Here is a 25,128-nt window from a genome sequence, read left to right as displayed (position 1 = left end):
TTTTCAGATCTTAGATGTAACCTTTTATTATTTGTACATTCAGCACTTACAGGAGCAAACAAAAAAAATAAAAAGAAAGCAAATGTCAGCATTTACGCTAAAACGATAAAAAAAAAACTTTAAAACCAAATGTGAAAAGGTTAAATATGCATCCCATTCTCCATGGCAACGCGGGGTAACAGCAAAAGTGTGGTAAAAAGCGGACGATATAAAACGACAAGAAAATATGAACGAGAGGGGGGAAACAAAGGAGAAAACACATGGTAGTCTGGTCACACCAAAGCTTTCAGATCATCATCATCATCATCATTTCTTTAAGAAGGCAGCATCACTCATCCTTCTGCACTACACTGAAGGAGAACGAAGACATCACCAAACCTCAAAATAAAAAAAAACTACCTAAAAACATGACGGGGGGGCAGAGGCTGTGGGTAAGGGCTCGAGGACAGGACTCTTACGAGTCCCTGCTTTCCCATCAGCTGGTGACATTTCAAATAAGATGATGTGCGGCCCAGTTATACCAGAAGTCCATTAACACTGAGAAGGGGAAATGAACACCAGGAGTCTTAAAAGCCCAGACGACGAGACAAGAGTCTACATGGAGACACAGCACCACCGTGGTCCCAATGAGGTGTGTGCACTTGTGTGCATCTTTATGCAGTGTGTGTGTGTGTTTGTGTTTGTATCGAGTCTGAGTTGGTCCTCAGAAAGGTAGGCATAGAGCTGTTACAGCACGTACAGGAAAGGGCCTTACAAACTGGACAGTTCCAGATTTTCATTAGCGCCGTCGGTCTCTGGGCGGAGGGTCACTCCGGCTCCTTGACCTTCTGCTCCCGCTCGCACTGTTTCCGGCAGGCCTGCGATATCCTTCTCGTCGTTTATCCGCCTCGCGTTCCCTCTCTCGACCCCTGTCGCGCTCTCTCTCGTTCTCTCCTCCGGTCGCTCCGCCGGTCTTCGTTCTCTCTCTGCGCTCCTCTTCGCGCTTTTTATCCTCCTCCTCTTCCATCTCCTTTCTCCGCTTTTCTCTCTCTCTCATGCGCTCGGCACGAGCCTCTACCCTCTGTGCTGCCTGCAATGCAAAGCATGGTTGAAATGTCACTAAAAGAATAAATGCATAGATTTTCAGAGAAAGTTTAAGGGGTTTATTTAAATTCTGTTTAATGAAATATACATACTTGTTCTTCATTAAGCGGGAGCCAGTATATGCAGGGTGCCGCTTTGGTTTTGCGAAACAGGTCATCCAGCAGTTTCGCCGGTGGCTCTTCTGGAGCTTTTTCTAAAATGCATGCACAAGATTAAAATAGTGCAATTGAATACAAATTTGCTATGCACAAAAAGCAATAGGTCCTCACCCTTCTTCTCTGTCTTTCTCTCTTTGCTCTTCCCTCTCTCCTTGCGCCGCCTCTCACGTTCTCTAGACCGCGACCGCCTGGCCCCAGCCTCCCGTTCTTCTCCGGGTTTGGTGAAGTCTCTCACCTTATCCCGGTCCCATTCCCTTTCCGCACGCGCTCTTTCACGCCTTTCCATTTCCTTCTCTCGTTCTGCCCACTGGTCACGGTCTGGAAGGAGAGGTTGGGGAACCGTACGGCCTGGCCCGGTAGCCGACGCCCCGCGTGCCTCCTCTGGTGGTTTTTCTCCGGCTGGACCCAGACCCCTGTGGAAGTCCAACTAAGAGACATGCCAGGAATAAGTGGGGATACGTTTACATAGAAAACCAAACGTGTTTTTATCACGACGTTGCTATCCTAACCTCCTCCTGCAGGCAGAAGTCAACACTAAGGAACTTTGGGTTACTCTGGGGCCATTTAACCCCATGTAGTGCCGCCCGTGTGGCCATCGCCTCTTCTGCGCTGGAGTACTGAGAGACAAGAAGAAAATGACCCTCAAATACAGCAAGAAAACAGGTCGTTTCGAATCTACAAAGACAAAAATAAAGACTTACTGTGACGTAACAGTGAGATTTAATCTTGTCGATCCAGAAAGCCTCCTCGACTACAGCGCCCGTGCGGTTTAGCAGTTCCTTCAACTGCCCCAGCGTGAACGGCCTCACCTTAAAATGCATCAAAAACCGTTAGCTTCTGAGTATGAATAATGTGCAATATAGAGGACACACAGACGCTTACCAGATTGCAAATATGGACGATGTTAGAAAGCTTGCCACGAGGAGGAGAGGTGTGCTTGGCTGTGCGGACTGGGTCATCGATGGTGATGCTCACTCCTGACTTCTGCTGGCTAATGGATCGCCGAATCAGTGTGTCACTGGGAGTCACTACATAAGGAAAACAAATAAAGGGATGAGAGAAAGTTCACAACAATTCAGACTCTAATTAGACTCATTTCAAAATTCTCACCGGTCTTCGTATCTACATCACGGCCAGGGGGGGACATCTCCGCATCCACAGAAATCTGAACGGAGTTTTCCGTTTTCTCCTCCTGGCTAAGTCTGTGCTGCCGGTCGTTTCTTTCCTCCTCATCTTCACGATCGCTTCTTTTGGACTCCTTCTGTCCATTCTCTTGTGTGTCAGAGGGCACAACCTGTATTTGGGAAGCCCAAAGTTTACTTCAACACAGCTTAAACATTTTAGCAGTCCGATTTATTTATTTATTTATTTTCAAGCAAAGGGAATAACTCGTACCTGTGTTACAGTTCGCCTGATTTTCAAGTCTTGGTCGCCTCTCTCTCCGCCTTCCTCCTCGCCTGAAAGATGCATCTCCTCTGGATGCAGGTCTAAAACAGCCTCCTGGCCCAAGCTAGGCTTGATGTCAGGAATTAAAGACTGCACGGGACAAGAAATGCATGTGATCAGAGAAAGCCAAAGAGGAACTGACTTTAGGAAGAAACTAAAACATTTCCTGGACAGAGCTTATCCCTAACCACCTAACTGTCCCAGATCGTGTTCCAAAATGCTTTTTTATTAGTTACCGCCAAAATTAGTATTGTATCTGGTCAGTATTAAAAAGTAAATTCTTTATTTTACACAAAATCTAATATCTTCCGTGTTATTCTGTCATCTTTTCTCCAAACTGTGACAAAGGCCAGTCCTCCTCTGCAGAATGCAATAAATCCGCTTAACTAATCACAGCAGCATCAACCTTCTGTCATGCTAACACATTGACCCGAGGGGATCTTATGAAAAACTTTCCATTATTTTACTCAAAGTCAACAAAAATTGAGCAGGACCAAAACATTTAACCGCTGATCCTGTCGAAAAAGTTCAGCGACGACATCCCAAGAATGACAGCAACTAAAGTAAGTGTTTTTTGATTAATGCCATTAATGTTTATTTTTTTAATCAGTGTATACCACTAGTCAACTAAATGAATATAACATGGCAAAGATGAATGCACATTTATATATTGATTCAATAGATTTATAGCATTTAAAAAAAAATTGCCATGAATTTATTGCATATTGCAAAATTTTTATAATAAATCTTTAAAAATTAAATTAGGGATTTGATTTGTTTATGTTATTATAACCTAAAGATGCTATGTGAAAGTATTTAACAGAAAATAGTGGTTTTCATCTTGTCACTTTCTTGGTATAGAAACACATTTTTACTGAAATTAGTCAAAATGGATTTATTGCGTTTTGGAACCAAAATCTTCATATATCAGTGCCATTGTTTTGTCTCAAGATGCACACCAGTATTGCTTTTTGTAAGGTATGTTTGTAAAAAAAGGGACACTACAATTTTATTGAAAATATGTTCTTTCTCCAGCTAAACATTTGATTTTTACCATTTTGGAATCCATTCAGCCGATCGCGGGGTCTGGCGCTACCACTTTTAGCATAATCCATTGAATCGGATTAGACCATTAGCATCGCGCCAAAAAACAAGAGTTTCGATATTTTTCCTATTTTAAACTTGACTCTCCTGTAGTAACATCATGTGTAAAGACTGACAGAAAATTAAAAGTTGTGATTTTCTAGGCAGATATGGCTAGGAACTATACTCTCATTCTGGCATAAAATCAAGGCCTTTTGTTTTTTGTTGAGTTTTAGTGGTTTTTAGTGCGGCTTATCATCTATAAGAGCTCCAGCGCTGTGGTTTGCGGGGCGTGCAACAATGTGACTGAACTTGACCAAGCGACTTCCTTTGTTTTTCTGTTATTATTTGTGTTAACATACATGCAGACCCTCAGCTTACAGAAGTGTTGAAGTTTTTGTTGGTAACCACTTTAATGTGGTTATGCGGCAAATTAAGAAAAATGCCTCTACCACGCATTCTTCACTACTGACGTCCATATACCGATTACTGATTATTTGGTTATCTTATGTTAAATATATTATTATTTTGTTAAATAAAACTTCTTTTTTTCCTGTGTTGCCTCTCGTTAATGTTTGCAACTCCAAGCCGGTTGTAACAAATGGGGGCTACAAACAAACACAGGCCCAGCACTAAACTGGGACCTAACACCTGGATTTATCTAAATCTAAGATAGTGCCCCTTAATTTGGCGTATAACCACATTAAAGTGATTACCAACAAAAACTTCAGCATTTCTTTTTAACTGGAAACATTATAGTTTTCTTACTTTAAGAGAGTCTGTGGTGATGCTGATTGAAGGTTTCTTGGCAGTGACGGCTGTACTTGAGCCCCATCTCCTCTTCCTACCAGAAGCAGACACGCTCGCGCTCTCCACTTCCCCTTCCGAACTTCCCACTCCAGGAGATGGTTTGCTACCTGTAGATTACAGATGCCCTGATTTCAGATTCTGACTTTAAGCTTATCTTTGTGCATTGTAAGGTTTGCATGGTAGGAAACTCTTACAATCATAAGAGTTGTAAAAAGTCCCTACAAAAACCAAACAATAGAGAAAGCATTTAGGTACTCACTGCCAAGCGAGATTCTCCGGGCGGAGAAGGTCTTTGGCGTGGTGCTCTGAAAGATAAACAAATCCAAGGCAAAAAGAAAAGGTGAGATTTACTGAATAAAAAACTATGATAAAGAACAAAAGTGCATGTGCATGAGAGAAAAACACTCGAGGACAGGTAGAGAGAAAAAGAGAGAGACCAAACAGCAGAGCGCCATCAACCAAGGTTATAACAAATGATGGGAGATGTATTAGGATAGACCGCCTCTTCAGTGTACCCACTGCTATTGAACGATAGCACATATTTTGCACGTTTCTAATGTGCATTTACAAATTTGATTGAAATCTATTAAAATAAATCTATTACTTGTCTAAAGATGCGGTCTGTCCTCTCCTACAAAAAGACCAAACTTTCTTAAAAGGCCATACTGCAGTTTAGATTATTAATATCTATCACACTGAGACCCTCCTCTGGCTGAGGTAGTGGGTTATTCAAAAAGTGTAAAAAATGATATCCAAAAAACTTATTTTACATTAAAACTGCAGTGGCCTAACTATCTCCTCTTTATTATGTAGTCAATAGCTCCATTTATGAATTACCAGGGAGTTCTGGCTAAACATTTGCATTGTCTAGGTAAAACTTGTAAAGTAGAAAATGGAGAGTGACTACTTATTTCCCGGTACCATTGACACATGTTCTTCACTGGGTTGGGAATGGCCCAATCGCACGTCTGCATCTACTGTATCTAGGCAACAAGAGTCCAATCAAGGAAGGCTGGGCAGATTTGTGACAGCGGGTCGGCAGAAGAGCTTTTAGTGGGTGAAGTTGAAGTCTGAAAATGTCCATCTTTTGAATAATTTTGGAAAGGTGGAACAGTCTTTTAACATATTGGTGAAAATGATCAGGAGACAAGATTTGATATAGTCTGAATCACTGAATCAAAAGTGTCCATATGAAGAGGGAGATGATTCTGCAAGCTGATCCTGTTGATGTTTTCTGTTGCGACTTAGTTTAGTTTTCACAGATGTAAGGCAAAACCAGCAGTTGTGTTTCATTGCGATAATCCATTGCGGAAATTCCGACAACTGCGATATACAGCGAGTCCAGCGATCACGGCTGTGGTAAGTCCAAAATGTTTGGTTTTTTTGGATCGAAAAGCAAAAACATCCATCACGATGTTATTGAAGACAAAGCCACAGAAAAACAAGTCCCAAAATGAAGTGAGTAACAGGAAAACAAACTATCCGATATGAAAACTGCCAGCTTTAACAGTCCAGACGTAGCAATAAAAGTCCATTACAATCCTCAAAAAAAAAAAAACATTCTCTGAGCCACACTGTCACGGGCATACGAGACCGCTGTATCATCTTCGATGACGGCCCACGCCCAACTTTACCCAGCCTCTCATTATCAGTCCAAACAACAGGTGCTCCTAGCCAACTCCATTGTTGCCAGATGTGCAGAGCAGATTCAATGGCATATCTGCCGGTATAGCCTTGGGACAGTGGAACAGGTGCTGCAGTAGAGGTAGTAGCAGTTGTGTGCAGGTACCAATAAGGGCAATGGAAGAGGCATGAGCACCTTTATAACAAAGCAATCAAGGGGGTTTTAAACATCAGCCAAATTGAGAGAGATCTCCCTGCTGCTTCTGTTTAAGACAGCCTCAGCACAGGTTCATACAACAGCTACATGATCTGTGACCACAAAGAGGGCAAACAAACTAGACCAGATTTTAACCATATGCAAGTCAACGTGACTAACTTGTGCTTTTACAAGCAAGTACTGCGGACTACAAATAAACTTTTTGTAAAATGCATTACGCCTGCATCTGAAGTAGTTACAACATTAATAAAAGTCAATGTTAATTTCATTCTGTTTTTTGTAGTAAGAGTGAAACCTCTTTATGTTGTTTGCCTCTTTGTTTGGGCGCTGTCTATAGTAAATGGTAGAGTTGGGTCGCCCAGCACTTTTCTGTAGTCTTACCTCCTCACTGCCCTCTGGAAGCTTCTCGGGCTCAGCCATGACTGCTTCCTTCACCTCACTACTGAGAAAGAGAGGTGCAAAGACAAAGGAGGGGTATTTCAAAAAAATCACGTTACAAAAATTATGCATAACTCATGTACACAACGCAAGAGATGGCAAAAAAACAATTAGGTTTAATTTCAATTCAATGCAATAATACCTTAGAAGGTAGAACATAGAAACAGAGACATAAAAAATACAGAAAACGAAAAAATTATCAAATTAATAAAATAAGTTAATTATAACAGAGTATTAAAATAAATGCCAGACATATAAATTGCCAAATAAAATGAAAAATGCACCAGATGTGTGAAGAAGTTAAGACCAGTAAAATTAATGACATGCTCAGAACAACTTTCAGAGGTCCATAATAACAACTGACTCCAGAACAGACCTGTCGAAGGCTTCTCTCTATATAACATGCAGCAATAGCAGGCCTACTCTACTACACATATCACCCGAAAAATCCCCATCTGCTTAGAACAACATTAGGATCTCTATATAATATCTATAACATTCCGCCTGCAGTTTCACATTGACCTCCAAATTAAAGCCCCAGGCGACACGCGCACTGAACGTAGCGCTCATCCCGCTGAGTGGAGAGACGCGTCTCTTTCATTCCTCAACGATCGAAAAAAAATACTATCACACACACATATATTTATACTATTAATCCACTACGTGCTCAAATCCACATATTAACACCCAATAGAGTACACAGAGAAAAACGCTGCGCCGCATTTTGAGATGCGAGTAAAGGAGAGCAGCAGCATCTCTCTCCTCCCTCACTCGCGTCGAGCAGCACAATGAGATCACGCACCTATCAGCGCCTTTCTAATGACTAGAAACGTACAGGACTCGGCGAATTCATTTAACACCGCACGCCCAAAGCTAATGGGCCACCTTGAGGCCGGTGGTATTGGTCAAATAACGCGAAGTACAACCATGTTTGGATGAAAGAACGGGAGGTGCGCGAGACTCACTGCAGCAGGACCCCATTAACACCGGCCCGAGAGGCGGCCGCGCTGATTGCCTGCGCGCAATTCACACAAGCGCTTTAAATTTAGCTGGTGTCCAAATGTTTGTATCTGTACAGTTACAGATATAATGTTGATTCTTAATATTACTGTTTCACAACTAAACTTTGACAATGTCTTTCTCATATGTCTTCTAAAATTAGGTTTAAAAGCCAGGTCTAATATAAAAACACAACCATTGCTGGTTTACAATCTTACAAGTTAAAAAACACTTTCATCAGCAACAACGACATGCAAATAAGGCTAATGTTTAGCTATATCAAAAACATATCTGGTTTAACATCTCCAATGGGGACAAGTCAAATGATATTGTAAGTAAACTTACACTTTTTTAATATTAATGGCATTTATAACAACCTGATATTAATAAATAACTGATATTTAATTACAAACAATATAATTATTAAAGCCACTATTTTGTTAAGACATAAAAACAGAACTTACATTTTCCATTGGTTACTCATAATGAATTAATTTACACAACTTCTGAATATTTACATTTTATCAATGCTAAATCAACACTGATATTGCTCAATAAATAATCAAAACATGCGTCACCAGTGTAATAGTTTTGCATGATGTTCAAGGTCATAATACACAATAACTGTATAAAACCTTAAAACAACCATCCATTTTTTTCTCTCTGTCAATGCAAGGGAGTCTCTCAATTTTTTGACTGCTTTAATAAAAAAATGTTAATGAACAGGCATTAAATCATTTTTGCATTCTCCTTTCTGTTGCATTGCAGGGGACTGTAATAAAATGGTTGCATAAGACAAACCTTGTAGTGTTGTCCATAGTCTCATCTTCCCCATTATCTTCCTTTTTCAATCCTGTTGTCTTCTCCTCCTGCAGCTCAATGCAGGGCCTCTGAAGTGAAACGGAAAGCGGGCACATAAATACAGTCATGTTTGTTCAGCTTTAAGTGCAAGATCTAAGCCTAGACAAAAAATGCAACTTGCACTGAAACACCTTAAAATAGTGCCATTGCTTTGTCTCAAGATGTATAACCAGTAATGTCTTTTCTGAGAAACTTCAATAAAAGCTACTTAAATAATTTAACTAATGCCAATACTGGCTTAATCTAAGCCTTGTCTGTGAAATGTAGCACTGAAATGGTACCAGGCTTAATCTGGGTTTTGGAAGAAAATTAATTATGTAGTCCAGAGGTAGTTGATTACTGACCTTAGTCTGAATGACGTCTACATTGCTCACATCTTTCTCCTCCTGCTCTGTGAAAACACGTTTTTTACGCTGGGCTGTAGGAGGCTTTTCAATCACAGCCACAGGTGGGCTATCTTTTTCTGTGTTCCGAGATGAAATATCTTTCTGGATGTCTTTAGACTATGGAAGATGGGAAATAAAATGTTAAGATCTTTTGTGTGAATAGGAGAGTGTATTACATTTTGTAGTTAAAAAACAACTTGAAACTAGGGTGCCATGCAATTCAACCTAAGAGTCAATAATAAACCATGTAATCAGCATAATGACCTAAAATTCAATTTCAGGCATTGCACAACAAACAGAACTGGTGGAAAAAAGTTCAAAAAGGAGCAATGAAATGTAAAAACTGAAAGCGATTCATATTCTGAGAGTTTATTTATCGAAAGATGTCACGTTTGATTGTAAACACATCTAGATCATGAATGGACTCCATGTCGGTAAGTAAGACAATCATTCTCAAGGTACATTCACATTATAAGCAACTTTGTCGCCGTGCGTCGCTCATTTCTTTCAAAAGAGGCTTTTCTAAATCTGATTGTCATAAACAAATGAGTAACTTCCACTCCAGTAAATGACGAGAGACGGATGACGTGAACTCCACTGCTTCGTTCTCATTCGTAGTCGCTCCCGAAAGTTAAAACATTTCTCAACTTTGTCGCACGACTGGACACGCCCCATCCAATCAGCAACGGTCACTGTCGCTCGTGTAGCCGGAAGTCGCCAAGATTTCATTGAAATCAATGAGATTGCGGTGCTCTGCTACTGCTTGTTGCTGCTAGTTTAAAAGCAGCTTCAGTAAACTAATGAACGTCTTGTGTGATGTAGAGTCAGTGTGCTGCCATTTTTGATCCAAGATGCATTTAAATACAAACGTGACGTATCGATAGTATTACAATTCACTAATGATAAATATAAACCATTATGACGGTAAAAGAATAGAGCAGATGATGAGATATTTTAACCGGTACCACTTTACCCAGCAGTACCATTTTTCTGTAGTTTACTCAAAATAGCAATAACTAAAACAATTAATTAACTAAAACAATTAATTAAGTAAAAAATAAGTCCAAACCTCTCAATTTTGACATTTGCAATTAATTTAGAAATGTTACACACCTTTAAATAAATCCTCTCTCTACCTCTCAGAACATCCCTACTAGTGATGCATGGGTCGTCTCATAACCCGCGTGTCAAGTAAAGAAATTGTCACCTTATTAGTGGGGCGGGTTGGGGCACAAAATAAAAAAACAATGTATGTTGCGTGCAATTCTCTATAGCTTATATTAAATATTTAGGAAAATATATTTTTATTTTTTATTAGGTTCTTTGGTAAGGTTACAATATGTAGGCTTACATAGCAACGTAACTTGCTATGTCCCTAAACCTTTGACCTCACAACACAAAAGCGCCAAGCAGCTCCGGCCACCAGCCACATGTAACTTTATTAATAAAATCGTGTTTAATTTGCATGTTTTTTTGTGTTTTGCTTTGGTACGGAAAATTTTACAGAGAACTGTAAATTTGTACTGGTATCGGTACCGACTACTGAAATTTTGGTACCGTGACAACACTAGTTTATAAGCGTATGTTGTTGCCACTTTACATGGCAATATAACCTAATGGCTGTTTCCAAGCAGTTTTAGTCTGAAATAAAGCCTGTTTTCGCTTATATTACAATTCCTAGTATCTCTATTTAATGGTTGCGGGACAGGTTGTAAAAATAGATACAGTGGTGCAGTGCGGGCCAAATAATTTCATAAAAGTTGGACCTGCGGGTTGGAAAAAACCCAGACCTGGGCATCTCTAGTCCCTACAACCTAATTTTCTGTAAATATGTCTGTTCAAGCACAACAAAACCAACTCGGTTAGTATTCGCATGCTGTCTAAAACCTTGAGATCCGGATTTCTAGGGATGAGCTCCGGATTTGTGTGTACACAAAACTCCTCAAACAGCATGCGAGTAGCTTATTGAGATCTATTACGCATCTTCTAAATATTTTAAATGGCAAGGCATAAAAGCGTGTGAAAATGATAAACGTTTGTGATGATGCAGCACATTGCCGTTTGTTTTGTCTGAAAAAGTTGCAGGAGTGACATCAAGTCACAGGGTCTCTTTCTCTACCTACCTTACATAGCTTAAGTTTTCTGTAAACTTTCTTGAGAAACATAAAAACATTCAGTATCTTGAGCAGCACAAACATAGTCTAGTAGGCCGCTATTGTTGTTTTGGTAATACTCGCGCATGTCTACATACTAAATTAACACATGCACTTGAAGTCAACATTATCCCGGATTTGCACTGCTTCAGCTCTACTTCTGACACCTGTTAACATCAGCTCTAAAAGATTAGTGCTGCAAATGTGCAGTTTTTGTATGCATTGTGTGAAATCAAACTTAGTAGTTATGCTTCTGAAACTGCCGAATGTAGCATCTATTTACATATATATCTATGGTCCAAGGTGGTGCGAAAGAGTGGCGGTAGGGACTTTTTCACATATACATATGTATGGTCCGACCTGTGCGGTGTAGAGCTACATTCAAGTTATTTTAAAGGTGGCAAAAATAAATCGGTCGACCTCTATTAAAGGCTCTCTAAGCGAATATGTTCGACGTCACTTGTTGTTGATATTTGAACTGTTTTCAAACAAACGGAGCGTAGCTAACTCCTCCCCCTCCCCCGTGAACGCGACCAACCCCCACCCCCAAATCCTTCTTGGCGTTTATTGGCTGTAAAACTTTGTTTTGTTTTGTGGTGCAGGTTTGGCCACTGTGTGTATATTGAAGTTTGTAGAGCCTGGGCTGTCTACAGAGATCGCGTTTTTTACAGTTTGATCAGCGGTCAGGTAGCAAGCAGATAGTGAGGAGATGTGTGCTGTATGTAACAAAAAATGTTTTATGGTCTAAAACGCGTGAATTCGCTTAGAGAACCTTTAAGGAGCATTCTCATTTGATGGTTACAATGCTCGTTCTGTTTTGAGTAAAGCCAAGTATTTAAAAATGAGAGCAAGGGGGAACAGATAAAAATACATACGAGGAACCTTTGAACCACTCACCTTCCTAACATCGGGAATAGAGTGGGTTTTCTCCTGCGAGGATGATGACGAACTAGAGGAACGTGAAGAGGAAGAAGACCCAGAATCTGAGTCAGATGAGGAACTATCACTGGATGAGGATGATGATTTTCTTTCTCTTTTCTCCACATCTTTCTTTACATTCTCCCTTTCTCTTTTCTTCTCTGGTGGCGATGAAGGAGGTTGTTCCTCATCCCTAACTTTCCTAACGGTTTCATGCTTAGTGTCTTCTTCATTGTCCTGGATCTCTCTGCCTGCTTTTGATGTCTCCTCTTTCTCTTTCTGTTGTGATGCATGTTTTTGGACAGCCGCATCTGGGGATTTGGTCTCTAGCTCATGGGGAGCTGAAACAAGGACTCCCTGGCTGACAGTCTGCAGTGATGTTTGAGGGTCCTGAGCAGCATCTTCTTGCACTTCTTCTTCAGGTTTAGTTGCTAACGGAATTATGGGAACTTGTGGCATAGGTCTGTCTGAGAAGGTCCGAGGTCTCTTCAACACAGAAGCTGGAGATGATGGGAGAGGAGTAGTCAAAGGAGCATCTCTGAGGATACGAGACTTCTTAGAGGAGGACTGAGGGGATGATGGTGTTACGGGTGTGGGTGACTTTTGTGGGACAGATTCTGTAGATCGAGAATCATTGCTGACACTTTGAGAATCCCCATCCTCACTACCACCAGGCTTCCCTGAATGACTCTCAGGAGTTTTAGCCACTGAACGGGAGAAACCACTAATATCACGACCACGTTTCCATGGAGGAAGACGGCTTTCTCTTTCTTTCTCTCGTTCCTCATCTTTTTCATGTTTCAAAGCCTTCTCTTTTTCATCCTGTATTCTTTTTTGTTCCTTCTCCGCCAATGTTCTCTCCTTTTCTTCCTTTAGAGCCTTCTCCTCTCGTTCTTTTTCCAATGCTTGCTCTCTCTCCTGTTCTGCTTTCCTTTGTGCCTCTTTCTCACGCTCAAGAGCTTGTTCTTTTTGCAACCTTTCTTGTTCCAAAGCTTTCTCCTTTTCAAGTTGTTCTCTCTCCAAAGACTTCTTTCTTTCCAATCTTTCCTGTTCCTTGGCCTTTTTTTCTTGTTTTTGTTGCTCCAATGTAGCTTCTCTCTCCAGTCTCTCCTTCTCCAAAGCTTGCTCTCTTTCTATCTTCTCTTTTTCCAGTCTTTCCTTCTCCAAAGCTTTCTCTTTTTCTAGCTTCTCTTTCTCCAAAGCTTGCTCTCTCTCTAGTCTTTCCTTCTCCAAAGCTTGCTCTCTTTCTAGCTTCTCTCTCTCCAGTCTCTCTTTCTCCAAAGCTTGCTCTCTTTCTATCCTCTCTCGCTCCAGAGCTTGCTCTCTTTCTACCCTCTCTCGCTCCAGAGCTTGCTCTCTTTCTATCCTCTCTTGCTTCAGTCTTTCCCTCTCCAGAGCTTGCTCTCTTTCTATCTTCTCTCTCTCAAGTCTTTCTTTCTCCAAAGCTTGCTCTCTTTCTATCCTCTCTCGCTCCAGAGCTTGCTCTCTTTCTATCTTCTCTCTCTCAAGTCTTTCTTTCTCCAAAGCTTGCACTCTTTCTATCCTCTCTCGCTCCAGAGCTTGTTCTCTTTCTATCTTCTCTCTCTCCAGTCTTTCTTTCTCTAAAGCTTGCTCTCTTTCGACCCTCTCTCGCTCCAGTCTCTCCCTCTCCAGAGCTTGCTCTCTTTCTATCTTTTCTCTCTCCTGTCTTTCTTTCTCCAAAGCTTGCTCTTTTTCGATCTTCTCTCGCTCCAGTCTCTCCCTCTCCAGAGCTTGCTCCCTTTCTATCTTCTCTCTTTCCAGTCTTTCTTTCTCCAAAGCTTGCTCTCTTTCTAGCCTCTCTCGCTCCAGAGCTTTCTCTCTTTCTATCTTCTCTCTCTCCAGTCTTTCTTTCTCCAAAGCTTGCTCTCTTTCTATCCTCTCCCTCTCCAAAGCTTGCTCTCTTTCTATCCTCTCTTGCTCTATCCTCTCCCTCTCCAAAGCTTGCTCTCTTTCTATCCTCTCTCGCTCTATCCTCTCCCTCTCCAAAGCTTGCTCTCTTTCTATCCTCTCCCTCTCCAAAGCTTGCTCTTTTTCTATCCTCTCTTGCTCTATCCTCTCCCTCTCCAAAGCTTGCTCTCTTTCAATCCTCTCCCTCTCCAAAGCTTGCTCTCTTTCAATCCTCTCCCTCTCCAAAGCTTGCTCTCTTTCTATCCTCTCTTTCTCCAAAGCTTTCTCTCTTTTTATCCTCTCTCGCTCTAGCCTCTCCCTCTCCCTAGCTTGCTCTCTTTCTATCCTCTCTTGTTCCAGTCTCTCCCTTTCTAAAGCTTTCTCTTTTTCCAGTCTCTCTTTTTCTTGCCTTTCTCGTTCTAGAGCCTGTTCTCGCTCCAGTCTTTCTCTCTCTATTCTCTGTAGTTCCAAAGCCCTCTCTCTCTCTTCCCTCTCCCGTTTGAGAGCTTCTTCGCGCTCACGTCTTTCCTGTTCCAGTGCCCTTTCCTCTCTCTCCTTTTCAAGAGCTTTCATCCTCTCTTTTTCTTTTTGTCTTTGCCGCTTTTCATTCTCTTGCTCTAATGAATGACGGCTTTCCCCATCCTGCTCCAAGGCATTGCTCCCATCTATCACTGCCGTCCTGACAACACTAACTCCCTGGTTGGAGATCACTGAACTAGGGTATGACAGAACTGATGCTGCATTTGCTGTGTGGGTGATTGCAGACTGCCTATCAACCCCCTCCCTACCATGCTTGCCCGTCCCAGAAAAAGCTCCTTCAGATGCCATTTTACGTGCCAGTAAGGTCAGAGGTCCGGGTCTGCGTTCTGTGGAGTCGCCTGCTGGTTCAGGGCTACTGCTACGGCTGTCACTACTTGAACTACCAGAGCTGGAAGAGCTAGACATGCGTTGCCTAGACGGGGGCTCTCCTGGACTAGGAGGGCTCTGTTTAGGGGTGTCTGGGAGTGGGAAAGAAAGTTCAGGTGGAGGAGACGGTGGTGGAGTGGGCTGTCTGAGCTGCTGTGATAGCAAAGGTATGTGTTGGGGGGGTGGCTGCTGCTGCTGTGAACCACTGGATCTTTCCCTCACTGGTTGTTTTTTTGGCAGCTCTGCTTGACGACTCCGCTGAGCATTCGTTTTCCACTCTTCCTCGTCATCGTCTCCGCTGTCGTCATCACTGTCAGCTGGTACGTGGCTTGAAGTCGGCCCTCTTTCACCAACAACCCGCACTGACAAAGAGGCTATCGCCCCAGGTTGGGCAGGTGTGGAGGGTGATGGCTGTCCGGGCATTTCTTTATCTCTTTGCTCATTGCCCTCACTTGCTGTAGGCTTATGTTGGTCAACTAAGGTTGGAGCAACATCCTGATGAAAATAGATGTGTTGAAGATGAATGGTAAAAATGTACCCTCCAAAATATCTAAAGTTAACACAATCTTGAGCATATAACAAATGATGACAAATAAATAAAAAAATTAAGAAATAATACTTCATAAACAAAACTGAGTAAAGCAAAGCAATTATGTTTCTAACCTGATTAGGGGCAGGACAGACTGTGCTGTCATTGGCCTCTGTGTGGTCTTCCTGGTCTGTCCCTACATAAGACAAGTTTGGAATAAATGAATAACAATCAAAGACAAAAACAAAGATCTAAAACTGCACACGAAGAGGAAACACACATGAAGAGGTATAACTGAATAGAAGTTGCTGCTGCGCTCAGCGCTGCTATCCACTGAAAGGCATTGCGGAGGCACAACATAATGTGGCACCTGGTCACACTACACTGCTGGAAAATGCTGTTAAAGCTACACTGTTTTAAAAGTAACTGAATAGGCTTTATGCCCAGCTCCACTACTTCCTGAACTTCAGCCACCTCCTTGTTTCCTGTCTGCCATTATATGACAAACTAATTATTCCAGGTGTGCCTGACCTCAGTAGTCACAACAACAATAATCAGACACACCTGGATTAATCAGCTTGTCCAGGCTTTATGCAGCTGGCATAAAGCCTATTAGCATCAATCTACAAAATGCTGAATTAGTAGCATCACTACTTGTAGTTAACTACCCCCCAACAGTGACAATATTGCCTAGAGCATTTGGTTTATTTCATAGTCTCATTTTTGATGGAGGTGGCGTTTAGCAGATTTTGTATTAGCGCTCCTCATAGGTTGATATACTACTAAATTGCAGCAGAGACAACATTAAACATTAATGGATTACTCCACTTTAAAAAAAATCCCAATAATTTACTCACTCCCAGTTTGGGATCATTTAGAGCCCTTCGAAGCAGCGTTTAAACTATAATTTTAAACTGCATTTAAACTGTAAACTGTTGGGGTCCAATAAAGTCTATTAAATTGAGAAAAATCCTGGAATGTTTTCCTCAAAAAATTTTATTTCTTCTCAACTGAACAAAGAAAGACATCAAACAGGCATGTGATTCGCCAAGGACAAAAAAGGAAGGAAGGAACCCAAAACCACCACAATATACACAAAAAATACATTATAGCCCTTATAATAATTTTAATTCTGACGGACAATTTAGATAATAAAAATTTTAACATTTTACTAGTAACTGAAACAATGTTTAATTAAATGGGTTGATAAATGTGCAAAACTGTAACAGGTGGCATCACCTTACTATTTTACATCTGCAATAATTTTATTTTGACATAATCTGTCCATCAGTGGCAAGACCATACATTTTTAACTGAGTGGACCTTGGAAAAGGGTGGACCTGAAACCCTTAATGTAATTTAAAATTACTTAATTTTACAACAAAGTACTCGCAGGGCTCAACATAAAGGACTGCCCGGTGGCCCGGGGCACGCATGAGAGGTTCGGGCCAGAACAAAGTATTGTCACTTGCCCGATCGGGCCAGTGCTTTACCCTTATTCACAAAAATTTATTTTCATCAATGTATATTATTTAACATCTTGGAAGCAGACGTTTATTTGGGTAAAACACGACGAAAGAAACAATGCAATATTTTGCACAGTTTGCTGTCAGTTTACAGGTAAAGCAGAAAAGTTGGGAACCTTTTTTTTGTTGGAACATGTCTGTTGTATATGTATACAATATTTGACTTTTGAATTATTATTTTTAAATATGTGACACTGACATTTTTATTGGGGCCAGTGAAAATTTTGGCAGAGCAAGTGAAAAACTGAACCACTGGCTGGTTAAATAAATTAAACTATGTCTTTTGAGTCATAATATAAGAACAAATCAAGAAATTACAAGCACACAAAATAGAAAAGAACAAAGTAATAAATAAAGTAAGGTCTAACAGTATTATAGGTACAGAAATGGAACCAAGTGAATAATAACACTGTTTTCATTCTATAAATTAAATTAAATTTACCAATTTGTATTAACAGCATGAACTCAAACAAACCTAATTTCTGGGATACATGTTGGATGACAGCGAAGCGCACATCTACAAACAACGTGCTGTAACGGTTTTCCCTCACTTTTGGTTCGGTTTTGATATGCTGGGGTGCCAGACAGGTTTTCTGTCATTAAGTTTTGAGTTAAAGTAAAGGAAACGTACAAAGGTCTTGTGCAGTCTGGTTGGTCAACACAAAACCCCTAACGGTATGAGAATAGGCCTAATAAACTCACAATAAATACAAAAAAACATATAATTACTAGAGGTCGAACGATATGGCCTTTTCTCTGGCCAATGCTGATTTTTAGAAATCAGAGCAGCCGATGGCCGATATGTTTGCCCGATTTTCTATATGTACATAATAATCTAAATGTTCTCATCATTAGCAGATATTTTAAAGTGTAAATGTGTCAATATTTAAGTCAAAGTATTTAAAAAAATTATTACTGGTCTTTCTGAAGAGTTTTACAACCTCCTCTGCACCATGCATTTATCAGACACAGATAGTACCTGACACTGCTGTCATCATCTTTGATCAGTTTTTTACCATGGCTTTTATTGCTTTGTAGGATAAAATCCTTATTTGGTAGACCTGATAAATTATTTATTCATCATAAAGTTGACATAGTTAATTTCTATGATTTTAGTTGAGACCGTTATTTAGGGCAAATCTTTCTAAACACATTTACATTCTTATTTCTGAGGCGCTATAAGTGACTGATTGTGCTGACAGTGACGTCTTGTGACTTTAGTGTTGGGACAGATCTGTTGTTTCAACCGTTCTTTCAAACGAATCCGTTCAAAGGAGTCAGTTCACGAATCGGACGCATTGTGTTCTAATCCAGGCTGAGCAACGCAAAACTGTAAACAAAGTGTTACTGTAACAACACGAAAAACATTTCCGCGGTGGATATGATTTGGTCTTCCGACCTTTCGCCATCGAGTCAGTTTTGTTTTGAGTAATAAAAGCAGGGAGACAATTTAAAGACAGAAAGCGTGCGCGCGCGGCTCTGCTCTCTGTGTCACACAAACAAAACTCATCATCACTCATTAATCACATGAAATGAGCCTAATCTTTGCACGGACAGTGCACCGCGAGACATAAGCCTGTCGCGCTGTTGTACTGGCTGCTTAATTCGCGCGATCCTCCCATCTTTTACTAAAGCTGTTTGTGAAAAAGGCATGGCTGCACAGTGCACACACACGGGACGGGAGCGATCTGCTTGCAGCAAGAGGCAGCGTCACGAGATCTACAACAACGCTTAGGTGCCCGCAGATGCGTCTGCCTATTAATCGGCCTAATTTTGCAGCAAAATCGTCCAAAGCCGTTTTTTTTAAATATGCCTAAAATCGACCGGCCGATAAATCGATTGACCTCTTATAATCACCACTCCTTACACAGGAAAATGCAACATTTCAACCACTCAGGACACATAGAATTGTTTTAAATATGTGTATTCAGGAAAATGATCAGATTCAAATATTTAGTGAAAGAAGAAGAGAAAAAAACACAATCATCATTTTCCAACCCCAAAATACCTGGAATCGATACCACTGTCTGGGAAATGTCTATGTTTGAGCGGCGTGTAAGGGGTTAATGCCTCCTGTGTTGTCCAAAGAGGCAGAGTTTACAACAAACTGGAAAACTAGTCCTTTGTTTTTTTGTTAAATTATATGACTAAAGCTGTTACCTGTAAATTTAAATCATGTTTTTTTATTAAGTACTCGGTATCGGCAAGTACTGAAATGCAAGTACTCGTATTCCAAAAAAGTGGTATCGGTGCATCCCTAAAACCCGATCAACATTCTGGATGACATGGGGGTGAGTAAATATCCAGATTTTTTCTTTTTTAAGAAAGTGAAGTAATCTTGTAAGCTTTAAGTACAGGTAAATTTTATTGCTGTATTGCCAAATACTCTTACTCACCATCATTTTCTGCAGCTTCTCGTGCCTCTCTCTCCAAACGCTGTCTGAGCAGCTCTTGCTGTTTTGCCAGGTACTGTTTAATAAAACTGTTCTGGCTCATTTCCTCCCCAATCTAAACAAGAACACATATATTTCAATATAGTCTGCTTGTTTGAGTTCAGGATCCCAGTTATTAATAACATACAGTAACATATTTGTTTAAACTACGAAGCATTGCATTTTAGCTCACCCGGGAGTTGGGCTGCAGGCCGATGTGATGAGAGGAGGTTTTCTGAAGGTTCTCCAACATGAGAGCCTGTTGCACATGCAAAGTGACAGACATGCATACTTCATTAACTGTACCAAGCAGACAAGTACACCTATGAAACATATATATCTAAACTTTGAACGGGCTCTGATATACAGCTCTTGCATAAACAAACTTCATGATCAAAAACAGACAGTAATATTAAATTGTTAAAGTCTGAGCTGAATGAGTATACAAAAAGGAAGCACTGATAAGTTTACACTTACAGGTGTTTTTTCCAACCAGGTTACAGTATTTATAGACATTTGTCAGCATGTTCAATCCTGAGATAAAACCTATGAGCTTTGCAAAGCTAAAGCAATGTCCTACCAAGTAAACTAACGTTACATGAACACGCCTCCACTGACGAAACAAAACATAATCCAATATATCAAACTCACGCGCTTATTCTTACAGAATTCATACTTTATTAAAAACCGTAGTGCACGAGTTAAAATAAGTTAGGGACTGAACTAGAAATAAGAGAGAGACAGATGTTTGTTTACAACAGTAACTTCAGATTAAACTTCAAAACAGCGGCGCCAACAACAACATCAATCTCATACACCCCACCCCCCAGCAACTGCGACGCGACTTAAGTGTTTATTTCAGCGAAGCACATGACATTCAAGAGCCACCGTTTCAAGAACACACATATATCGTTCAAAAACAGACGATTTACCACTTGTAAGCGCGCCCCCGTTTCATAACCCTCACTCACTAACACATTATGCACACAAAGCGCGAACCCGCCGACAAGTTAAAAAATCCTCACAGTTCACGGCCGCCCGGAGATTTGTAAACACAAGTGCACCCCCCAGAACCCTCTGCGACGTCTGCGCCCTCCCAAATCACACACGCAACGCTGCAGATTCAGCGAAAATAAACCGAGCTTCAGCACATCTCGCATACAAACACACACGGGCATCCGCGGGGGATATGATGATACACTGTACAAGCGGTCCAGCTAGTGCGCGCTAGCGGCTAGCGCGAGCCCACCGACGCTCGGCCTCTGAATCACGGTCTCTGGACTCTGCGGGCCTGATGAAACGGAGGCTTTCACTCACCCCCTTGAGCCTCTTGACGAGGGCATTCTTCTGTCCGCTTTTCGGAAGCCCTCTCTCCTCCAGCGCGGCTTTCAAATCCGCCACCCGGAGCGATTGGAGCGGCCTCCCGTCCAGCGTTACATCTTCGAGGTCCGCCATCTTGATTCCCTTTCGCTCGTTCTGTAGCTCGCGCAGTCCGCAACGCCTTCCTCACTGACGTCAGCGCGCCACGAGCGCTTCCGGAAGAGGCGGAGTGGAAACGGAGAACATCAAAGTGGTTTGATATTTTAGTTGCAACAAATAAATAAATAAACACGTTTTGCAATATCAAAAGCATTTTGTTCATAGTACTGATTTAAACATTTTATGTTTAAACATAAAATCAATCTATTAAAGAATGTCTTTCCAGTATTCAAATTAAGCAGTTTAATGATTTATCATAGTTTAAAACATAAACTTAATATATAATATTAAATACCAATTATTCCTTATAGATGGGATTCCTTTAATTTATTTACATGCACTCCCGTCGTATAATAAATAATCTAATGTAAAATATAAAATCTATAATGGAAAATGTATCTTTCTCCAGAATTTGAACCACCCAAAAACCTATTAAATAAAACATTAATCAGGAAAAATCTTTAAACACGGGTATGACAAAGCATACCCTTATAATCTATTCAAGCACTGTGTACGCAGAGCCCCTCCTGTATCGGTCAAACAGATGCGAGAGGTTTATAAACAGCGAGCGACGATCCGTTCATTCTGCTCCGCCGAGATCTTTTTATTACCGACACTCAAAGTCACAACATGCATTTTTTCGACGGAAGGTGACAGATCAAACTGTGACGAGGGTAACATTTTATTTCAAATTATATTTTGACGCAAGTAATCTTTAAAATAGGATGTCGCTCTGTGTGTTTGGCAAGCTAGCAAACGTTAGCGAGCACAGCATGATAATAACAAGGAAGTCACGAGCAAGTGTGCGTAATAAACGCAATAAAACGCATTGAAAAGAATAAATAATATAAGCTAAACGCAGTTTGCCTATAGCTATGCGTTTTTTAATCATGTGTAAAGTTTACAAAAATATTTATCAACTGTAACGCAACAAATTACTCTGGAGGTTTCTTATGTTAAATGCCATGTCTCAAATCTTTGTTTTCCCCCGTCTTTGTTAGAAATGGCTTGGTTCCATCAGGCTTTACAAAGCTCAAACCAACCAGAAGCATCCATGATGCCCCATGCACTGGAGTCTCAAAGACACATCTCCAACCTTACCACACAGTTTGGGATGTCTGCCACACAAGGTTGGCCAACTCATCCTCCAGTCTCCATCACAGACTTTCCTGCTGCTTCAGGATGCATCGTCCCTCAGCGTCTGGAGGATCTGTCCTGTACATCTCTCAACATGGGCTCAAGAGAAGACCCATTGCCGGTGTCCTATGTGACGCTTCAGGAGCAAAGGTGCGTGCTCAGCTGGTTTTTGGTATGGAGTGCTGATCAAAGGGAACGTTTTCTGGAAGATCTGATCTCGAAGGCTGTGCCTGGAAAGGTGTCTAGTTTATTGGACCAACTCAACACACTACAGGTGATATGTTTTGTATGTTTGTGTTTCGTGAGTGTTAAATGATGCTTTGCATGTTTAATTAACTTGTATTCATATTTTTTAAGGTAAATGATCGGCCACCCAACATTTTTGAATGCCAGTTACGGCTGTGGACTCAGTGGTTTGATTCGTGGAGTGAGGAGGAGAGAAATTCCTTTCTGAACGGCTTGGAGGAGAAGGACCCGGTCTTTGTGGCTTGCTTTTATAGCCGAGTCGCTGGAACAGCAGGCAGAGATTGATGGTCTTCTTCATGCAGGGACAGAGATGTGCTTTTTTTAAAATGGCCACTCTTAAATACAGTCTTCTGTGGACTATTATTATACTGCTAAATGTGTGTTTTAATATCTATGCACAATATACAAACTTTATATTCACATGGTCATTGTTTAAGGAGGCACTATGAAATTTTGAAGAACCTCATGAAATTTTTCAAACAAAATACCTGTAACTGAAGCAAAAGCTTATTATTAAATGTTCTAAGATTAATTTGTTTCAATATTTATTTATGCCTCTCCCAGATGGACTTCTTACCGTCTTTACCTCATAACTGGTGCAGCCCTGAAAAGATGATGTAGGGCTACACCTTCAAATTTTATGTAACTCAGACATTTTTTGGTCTAGAAGCTTAATATTGGTCTTGTTTTCAAAGGAGACACTATAGTTTAAAGGAAGTGTCTTTAGGGGGGTAAAAAATTAGCAATTACATTTATTATAATAAATACATAAAATAAAAAAATTTCACACCAGAAGTGCTATAATTTTTTTTTATTAGTTTAGTTGTGATCCAAATTTCAAGTTAAAGCTGCAGTAGGCAAATCTGAAGGATTGAGATGATTTGAATGTTTACACTTTTCATGCCCCTCCCACACTACCACAGAGCAACCTCCCATCGAGCTCGTCCTCGTCAGTGTGTGTGCAAGCATACTTACATAACACTCAGAAATACAATCAATGGTTGATAAAGCACAATTACCTGTCGAGAAGAAATGTGGCAAGCTCTCTAGCTTGAACCCTTTAAAATATCATAGATCTCTCCACCTTGCAAAATGCGCGTGGTCCAATATTGACCCTAGTTTTATCAGGGTTTCCCACAGCACTTTGCAGTTCAGGCAGCCCGCCTAAGCTGGGAAACCCTACCGCCTTAACTAGGTCGTCCAAAATATAAAATCAAAATTGGTGCACAAAAGGCCATCAAGTGCATCTCGGAGAATAGCGCGAATGTGCTTCACACCGCGAGCGTGCACTTGCGCCCCACGGCCGAAATGGTCCGTCAACTGTATGTAGGTTAGCCCGTTGATAAAACGCGTGTCCGTGAGAACTGTAATTGAACTTATGTTTTGGGTTTATTTAAGCCTGTTATTGTATTATTCTATAGTTCTTGCAAATTTAAAGTAAGTTAGCTGGTGAACAAGCTATGTTGCACGTGCCTGTTGATTTGATATAATTGTTGAGCACTCTTGCTCACGTTATTTATGTGTATTATTTACATGCTACAGTACACTCTAAAAAATGTTGGGTTGTTTTTAACCCAGGGCTGGGTAACTATTGGACAGAACACATTTCTGGGTTAAAATGACCCGAATAATGGGTTGTTTTTACCCAACTGCTGGGTTATTGTCATAGACAGTAAAAGAAATGAACACAGCGACCCCATTGGATTCAACAGAGACAAGTAAAGTCAATTAGAAGAGTACGCACTTCCTGGGGGTCGAGCGTACTGCGCAGACTCAAACTGAGCTTAATGACGTAGATGTCACGTGAGCAACCTGTCTGGCCCTGTCCCAAATGGCGCACTTCATGTGGACTTTCGGTCTCGTGGCCTTAAATTGCGCGTTCTCGCTTAGTCTACGAGTCCGTAGGGTCTCCCATCTGTCATTTTTACGCTTTGAAGTGTGCTTATCAGGGCCTCCTTTGCCCCCTTGATGCGGTCTTCAGCGAAGCCCGCACTGCAGCAGGCTTCGCGCACTTTGCCAACCCAGAAGTCCTTGCGAAAGGGCAATCGGACCAATCAGACGACGGAAGGGAGGAGTTCACACTGACGGGCAACTTCTCTACCTATTTCCGGTGTGATGCTCGAGTCTGTCCCAAAATACGACTCCGGTGCACCCACGTGGACTCGCATCAAGGGTCCCTAAAGTCTGGACTACGTGATGTCATCAAAGTGTGGACTCTGAGGAGGACCACAAGTCTGGAGTGTGCCATTTGGGACAGGGCCTTTGACAATTGTAAGTCTTCTAATAGCCATGCCAAGAGAAATCTGAATCACCCAACGAATCTTGCAGAGATGGCGAGCGTGAACAGGAGCAAATTTTGGTAAGTATTCTGATTAATAATCTCCCTTGACTTTATGCCTCCACGTTCACCCGATTGCCTCATAGACAGTTAAAGATTGCCTGCGGTAATTTTTCTACTGTGCGACAAAGAGTCGCAGGTTATGACGCAGTCGTTAGCCTATTTTTACAAAAACTGCTTCTAATGGGCCATAACGTAAGATACATGATAATGGAGCCTTTCATACATTTTTGTGTTTCTTTAGAAATAATTAATGGATAAATGGAGTCTTTAAATGCCTCAGATGTAAAGTAATTCACTGTCAAAGTGACGCCAAAATGAATGTGAGTCAATGGGATGCTAACAGCAGGTGGGGGTTCGCTAAGCAATGGCAGCGTCCAGGGAAGCTTCAATAAAATATGAAACCCTGCCCCCCTGGTTATTGTTAATCAACCATGTTGAAACAACCCATT

At 41.1% G+C, this 25,128-nt stretch overlaps 2 protein-coding genes across 3 annotated transcripts; one reads left to right on the top strand and one right to left on the bottom strand.

Annotated features, from left to right (window-relative positions):
* Positions 1-21,034, bottom strand: acin1a (apoptotic chromatin condensation inducer 1a). 2 transcript variants are annotated; one of them, XM_065276991.2, is made up of 18 exons: positions 20,794-21,034; positions 19,670-19,735; positions 19,441-19,552; positions 15,653-15,714; positions 12,155-15,484; positions 9,063-9,221; positions 8,659-8,747; positions 6,802-6,862; positions 4,840-4,885; positions 4,539-4,687; positions 2,637-2,777; positions 2,352-2,535; positions 2,124-2,269; positions 1,943-2,050; positions 1,751-1,858; positions 1,353-1,668; positions 1,176-1,276; positions 1-1,069 (listed from the first exon to the last, which is right to left on the bottom strand). In XM_065276991.2, the coding sequence occupies exons 1-18, from the start codon at positions 20,929-20,931 to the stop codon at positions 779-781; spliced, it is 5,607 nt and encodes a 1,868-aa protein (XP_065133063.1). In that variant the 5' UTR covers positions 20,932-21,034; the 3' UTR covers positions 1-778. The 2 variants fall into 2 exon arrangements, with proteins under 2 accessions (XP_065133063.1, XP_065133064.1); XM_065276992.2 differs by having other exon boundaries at positions 6,802-6,859; positions 20,794-20,957.
* A 436-nt stretch (positions 21,035-21,470) lies between these two features.
* Positions 21,471-22,870, top strand: c6h14orf119 (chromosome 6 C14orf119 homolog). The gene is made up of 3 exons (XM_065277186.1): positions 21,471-21,629; positions 21,957-22,366; positions 22,450-22,870. Exons 1-3 carry the CDS (start codon positions 21,500-21,502, stop codon positions 22,621-22,623), a joined length of 714 nt encoding a protein of 237 aa, XP_065133258.1. The 5' UTR covers positions 21,471-21,499; the 3' UTR covers positions 22,624-22,870.
* The last annotated feature ends 2,258 nt before the right edge of the window (positions 22,871-25,128 follow it).

The sequence above is a fragment of the Paramisgurnus dabryanus genome, chromosome 6 (assembly GCF_030506205.2).
Source record: "Paramisgurnus dabryanus chromosome 6, PD_genome_1.1, whole genome shotgun sequence".
Classification (NCBI taxonomy): domain Eukaryota; kingdom Metazoa; phylum Chordata; class Actinopteri; order Cypriniformes; family Cobitidae; genus Paramisgurnus; species Paramisgurnus dabryanus.
The sequence above is the reverse complement of the archived record's forward strand: the minus strand, read 5'-3'. Positions and strand labels throughout refer to the sequence as shown.